At 64.5% G+C, this 5,812-nt stretch overlaps 1 protein-coding gene across 2 annotated transcripts; it reads left to right on the forward strand.

Annotated features, from left to right (window-relative positions):
- On the forward strand, positions 1 to 3,284 carry LOC122896091 (tryptase-like). 2 transcript variants are annotated; one of them, XM_044234050.1, is made up of 6 exons: positions 1 to 17; positions 224 to 284; positions 440 to 611; positions 705 to 970; positions 1,112 to 1,275; positions 3,007 to 3,284. In XM_044234050.1, the coding sequence occupies exons 2-6, from the start codon at positions 224 to 226 to the stop codon at positions 3,031 to 3,033; spliced, it is 690 nt and encodes a 229-aa protein (XP_044089985.1). In that variant the 5' UTR covers positions 1 to 17; the 3' UTR covers positions 3,034 to 3,284. The 2 variants fall into 2 exon arrangements, with proteins under 2 accessions (XP_044089985.1, XP_044089984.1); XM_044234049.1 differs by lacking the exon at positions 3,007 to 3,284 and adding an exon at positions 1,455 to 1,777.
- Positions 3,285 to 5,812: the final 2,528 nt, after the last annotated feature.

The raw sequence follows: 5,812 nt of genomic DNA on the forward strand, positions 1-5,812 counted from the left end.
AGCAGTGGTCGGCCAAGGTAAGCCCCCAACCCGAGATCCCAACATCTGGGTGTCGCTGCGGAACAGAGCAGAGGAGCCCCAGATCCAGAGCATCGAGACCCAGCCCCCTGGACTTGAGCAACCCCCTGATTCCGGGGGGCGGGGGGTGTCACGCCATCCGCACGCCATACCCTGCAGACCCCAGCCAGGCTCCACTGCCCCCACCCCACACTGTTCCTTTTAGATGCCGAGTCTGCTGGCACTGGCGCTGCCTCTCCTGGGGAGCCTGGTCCACTTGGCCCCTGGTGAGTCCTGCCCTGGGCCTGCCCTGGCCCTGCCCCCTCACTCTGCACGCCCAGCAATGACTGGGTGGGTGGTGCAGAGAAGCCCAGGGTCGGGTGGGGCAGGGAAGGGCCCCGGGCCAGGCCGTGTCCTGTGCTAAAGGCGCTTCTAACCCCAGCTTCAGGCCGGGCTCTGGAGCGAGTGGGCATCGTAGGGGGGAAGGAGGCCCCCGGGAACAGGTGGCCCTGGCAGGTGAGCCTGAGACTCCACGAAGGTTTCTGGAAGCACATCTGCGGGGGCTCCCTCATCCACCCGCAGTGGGTGCTGACCGCAGCGCACTGCCTGGGACCGTGAGTGACCCCGGGGCCTGGGGGGGCTGGGGCTGCCTGGAGCTCCCCTGGAGCAGCCTGCTCAGGCCCCGGGGGGCCGCCTGCTCTTCCCAGGCACGTCACGTACCCTGAAGAAGTCAGAGTCCAGCTGAGGGAGCAGCACCTCTACTATGAGGACACGCTGCTGCCCGTCAGCCGGGTCATCGCGCACCCCTCCTTCTACATCACCGAGAACGGGGCCGACATCGGCCTGCTGGAGCTCGAGGACCCAGTCAACATCTCCCACCACGGGCAGCTGGCCACCCTGCCCCCGGCCTCAGAGACCTTCCCCACGGGGACGCCATGCTGGGTGACAGGCTGGGGGCACGTGAAAAGTGGAAGTGAGTGTCAGGGGCAGCTGGAGGGCTAGAGTGAGCAGGGGTGGGTCTCGGCCCTGACCCAGCCTCTGGGACCGCTGCTGGGGGGCTCAGGGCCACGGTGGCTTTGCCCTCCTGACGTTGTGCGCTTGCCTCTCCCTCCAGCGCCCCTCCCGCCGCCGTTCCCCCTGAAGCAGGTGAAGGTGCCCATCGTGGAGAACGGCATTTGTGACGCACAGTACCACCTTGGCCTCAACACTGGGGACAACACACAGATCGTCCGTGAGGACATGCTGTGCGCGGGGGGCCGCAAGAGGGACTCGTGCCAGGTGGGCCCTCATGTCCTCCCCAGCCCCCACCCCCCACTCCCCAAGCCCCCACTGACCCGATCCCCCCCAGGGCAACTCCTGCCAGGTCCTTCCCCAGTCCCTCCTCCCTCCTCCTCACGTCCTCCCCCAGCCCCCAACCTCCTGCATCGTGAGGCTCCACTGACCCGTCCCCTCCTCAGGGCGACTCCGGAGGGCCCCTGGTCTGCAAGGTGAGGGGCACCTGGCTGCAGGCGGGCGTGGTCAGCTGGGGCGAGGGCTGCGGTCAACCCAACCGGCCCGGCATATACACCCGGGTCACCTACTACCTGGACTGGATCCACCAGTATGTCCCCAAAGAGCCCTGAGCCCAGGCCCCGGAGCTGCCACCCGGACGGGTGCAGAAGCCAGCCCGCTGCTGTCCCACACCAGTGCCCAGGCGGTGTCCTTCCGCCCACCTTCCCCATGCCCTGTTGGGGAGCCCCTGGTGGGCGCAAGTCCTAATTAAAGTGGATGGAAGCAGAAACGGTTGTCGGTTGTCACCACGGCTTGAGTCGTGCGGGTCACTGAGGGAGAGGGAGGGGGTCCAGGGCACAGCCCGGTGTCACTGCTGTCAGCGTGGGTCCCGAGCACGGGGTGGGGGTGGGGGGTTGCTGCGAGATGCCCCCTACCCAGCCCTTCAGATGAGGGTCCATTCTCAGCTCACGGTTTCGTCTCTTGGGGAATGGCATTGCCCATTCAGAATGGGGAGAGCAAGGCAGACTCTGAAAAGATGTTTGTGGGGACACCTGGGCACTGTGAGGGGGTTGAGAGTGGGCACCGCCCCGTGCCCTGTTCCCAATCCCCCGCACACTGTCACGTCTCACAGCCGCGCCCACTCCTGTCCTGGGCGTTCGTCCAGGCTGCTGCAGGGTGCGGGCTGTCCGCACTGGGGCATCTCGGGACCACATGGCTGTGGCCGTTGCTGTACGCACCCCCTGGTGACGGTGGCGTATGTGGGCGGGGGGCTGCTGAGGTGTGGGGCCTGCACGTCGTCCTCCCCTCTCTAGATGGGGCCACGGGCTCTGGCGTGCTGCCCTCCTTGCCCCCCACAGGGGAGGGGAGTGTGCCCTTTCCTCCCCACCCTGCCGCCCTCCTTGCTGGACTGGGTGGTGGTCTCGTTCCGTTTTTTAGTTGGTGTTTTCTGGAGTTTGGATGAGCACAGTCCTTTCAGCAGGAGGTGGCCTTGTCCTGGGCCGGGGAGGGGAATGGCTCTCCACCCGCACTGCAGCAGCACCACAGCCCGGGACCCTTCCCGAGCCCCTTCCCCTGCACACAGGCGCCCGGCCTGGGGGTGTTCCAGCATGACCCTGGCCGTGGCCAGGTCGCCACTGATGCCCACACGAGGCGTGTGTTCTAGGTTGTGCTGCTTCGCACTCCGGGTTACGGGGCCCCTCACCCTGTGGTCTGGACCCCGGGAGCCAGGATGCGGACTCCTGCTGCCCGCCAGGCCAGCTGGGAAGAGCCGGTCGCTGGTGCAAACTGTTCCTGTCCTCTGCCGATTGAGGAACTCATTCATTTTCGGGTCCTCTAAAATGGGGGGCTAACGTCCGCCTTCGGGGGTACGTGTTCCCTCGGCCCCTGCTTTTCTGTGTAGACACGCTCATGCGCGTGAACATACAGAGCGCTGAATCGACAGCTTGTTTTCGGGAGTTTTCCGGGCTCTTCAGGCCAGAAAGAACTTTCTAGATCCAACATTCACCTCTCTCCTTCCAGTTGTCGGATGCAAAGATGCACATTTAACCTTGGAGAATTGACGTCTGTGACCTCTGGTCATAGGAAGTCAGGGGGCCTGGTCTTCAGGGTCTGGCGCGCATAGAGCCCTCGCTCTGCTGGAGCCACCGTGACAGACGAGGTCCTCAGCCCGTCTTCCCTTGTGAGCCCGGACTTATCACCGCGGTTCCATGTCCACTCCAAGACCGTGAAAGGAAGGAAGAACCCGGAGAGCTCACTCCTTCCCCCGCCATCTCACCCCTCGGGGTCCCTTCCCTTGATTGTCAGCCTCATATACGTACACTAAAACCTTTTTTTAAAAAAAGATTTATTGGAGAGAGAGAGAGAGGGAGAAGGAGCGGGGGTAGGGGCAGAGCGAGAGGCCCGAGTGTGGACCTCCATTTCATGACCCTGAGATCCCAACCTGAACTGAAACCCAGTTGGGGGCCCGACTGCACCCCCCCCAGGTACCCCCACACTTAAACTTTCTTAAGAGTAGGTTGTGGGGGGAGAGACCAAGGGATGAGATCCAGAAGGGATGGACCCGAAAGCCCTTGGATTCCTTGAGATGGGAGTAAGGGTCCCAAACTGGGGTGTGGGGAGGGGGCCTCGGACCCCTGGCTTCCCCATCTGGTCCAGGGAGCTGAGGAGTGCAGCCCATCAAGCAGGGGCAGGCGAGAGACCTTTTACTGGGGAAGTCAGGCCACCCTTGCAGGGCAGGCTGAGCCCGAGGGGGTCGACCCTCCCACCACCACCGGGCAACAGAACGGGAGACCCCGCTGGGCTGGGAGGGCATCCCCAGGGCCAGAGGTGGGGGGCACCTTGGGACAGGACAGCCCCCAGGAGCCGAGTGAGGGGGTGCTGCTTCGCACTCAGGGTTACGGGGTTGTAGGGAGAAGGGTCCCCACTAGGGGAAGCGAACTGAGCCAGGACAGCGAGGGCCCTGAAGTCCTGCCTGTAGGGACGTGGGGATGACTCTAGGGATTCAGGGGTCCTGGGCTGGGCTTCTCCAGACCTGCCCTGCTCCCCAACACTGGGTACCATCAGGCCTCCTGGGCTCCAGGAAGGGTGGCCTGGGCTGAACTACTGCCACCCCAACCAGGCTGGCAGGGGCAGGTGCCCCCTCTCCAGAGACCCACTCCCCATGTGGGGGGCCATCGGGCTCAACATAGACCCCGCACACGGAGGTGATGCCATTGTTGTCCATCATGACAAGCGCCGAACACACTTTCTGAGCCTCAGCTCCCCGCCAGAGGGAAACAAGCATGTGCCCCAAGAACCCACACCCTGAGAAATCGTCAGGCAACCCCCCCGTGCCTTCGTTTCCCTGCCTCTAAGAGGGGATCACTGACTTAGAGGGTCTCATAGGGACCCTCCCACCTGTCCTGTGACCTGCAGCTGGGCAGGGCGCCGGGGGCGGGTGCAGGCAAGTTGGGGCCCTCCCAGGGCCGCTCAGTGGTTCAGTCACGAGGCCCTGGCCACACGGAGGACCGTTAGGAAGGGCCCGCCCTGAGCCAGGCAGCTGGGCGCTGTGCCCATCTGATGTGCAGTGGAGACCGGGAGCCTGGGGCGGGTGTGGGGACAGGGAGTCTGGGGATGGCTTCCTGGAGGTGGGGGGCACCGATCCCCACCCCCGCCTGGCTGAGGAGGAAGCCACAGTTTGCACACAAGGCACCTCGGGTCTTACTTGGTCGTGCTGCGGTCTGTGTCCCTGAGCTGGACACATCTCATTGCCAGACGAAGGGTGAACAAAAACCCACAGCTTCAGGGTGTGCAGGAGCAGGTGGGGTCTGCCCCTTGGTCCCTCCTCCGCACCACAGGTGTATGGAGCTCCCTCTATCCCCCGCCCTAGGCCAAAGCATGCAGGGCTCAGGTAGCCCCCTGACCCAGCAGGACCCAGCCATCATGAACCTGAGGCACTGTGAACCCCTGCCCAGCTGGTACCTGATGGGGGACCCTGTGAGCGGCTGTGGGGGGAGGGCAAGGGTTTCTGCCAATTCTGTGGGTCTCTGGCTGAAGTCACTTTTCCAGCAATCACGGAGCTGAGCCCCTCAGCTGGACACCCTGGCCCCAGGAAAGCTGTGGCTGAGAGAGATTGGGGTGAACCTGGGGGCTGAGACAAGAGAGAGTCCCTGTAGGCTTGGTGTCTGCCCTGCCCACTGGGGTCAGAGCGCAGGACTCTGGCCTCAGCCAGGTGGGGCCTCCCGCCACCCAGACCACCCCCCCAAACCCGGAGGTGGCTGTGGTGGGCCACAGCCGGGTTCCTGCTTTGCTGTGTGGTGGGAAGGGCCTGGAGCCCACCCTGGAGCTAGTCTGCACCTGGCTCAGCCATCAGCCAGCACGGTCACAGCCATCGCCAGCAGGGACCCCAAGTCCTACCCTGTCTGAGCCATCAGTACCCACTCTCATGCCTTCCACGAGCTCTGGGTCCTGAGAGACCAGTAGGGCACCAGGCCCATGAAAGGTCAGGGCCAGAGCCTGGAAGGAGAGGCCAGCACCCTGCAGAGCCTCAGCAACTCTCCCCAAGGGGCGCCCGCTCTGCCACCCCTCCATGCCTGGAGCCTGGCAAAAACCTGCCCCGAATTTTCCCCAACATGTGAATGGTAATACGTGAACTTGGCTCCTACTGGGAGCCTGACTCCTCCCCTCAACCACCAGAGGGGACAGGCCGGGCCTCTCGGGGACCCCATGGCTGGTGGCACAGCCGGCCGCAGCCCCGCATCCCCCAGCCCTGCTCTTGGCAAGGCGACGGCTCGCCACACTCCCATGCAGTGGTGGGGGTCCCACCGGCGGTGATCCAGTGCGTTTC

Source organism: Neovison vison, chromosome 14 (genome assembly GCF_020171115.1).
Source record: "Neovison vison isolate M4711 chromosome 14, ASM_NN_V1, whole genome shotgun sequence".
Classification (NCBI taxonomy): domain Eukaryota; kingdom Metazoa; phylum Chordata; class Mammalia; order Carnivora; family Mustelidae; genus Neogale; species Neogale vison.

Excerpts from the sequence above, each read along its gene's own strand:
- LOC122896091 (XM_044234049.1), top strand. The coding sequence starts at position 224 with ATGCCGAGTCTGCTGGCACTGGCGCTGCCTCTCCTGGGGAGCCTGGTC. Across the intron at positions 971-1,111 it reads GGGGCACGTGAAAAGTGGAA|CGCCCCTCCCGCCGCCGTTC; the intron begins GTGAGTGTCAGG and ends CTCTCCCTCCAG. Across the intron at positions 1,276-1,454 it reads GCAAGAGGGACTCGTGCCAG|GGCGACTCCGGAGGGCCCCT; the intron begins GTGGGCCCTCAT and ends TCCCCTCCTCAG.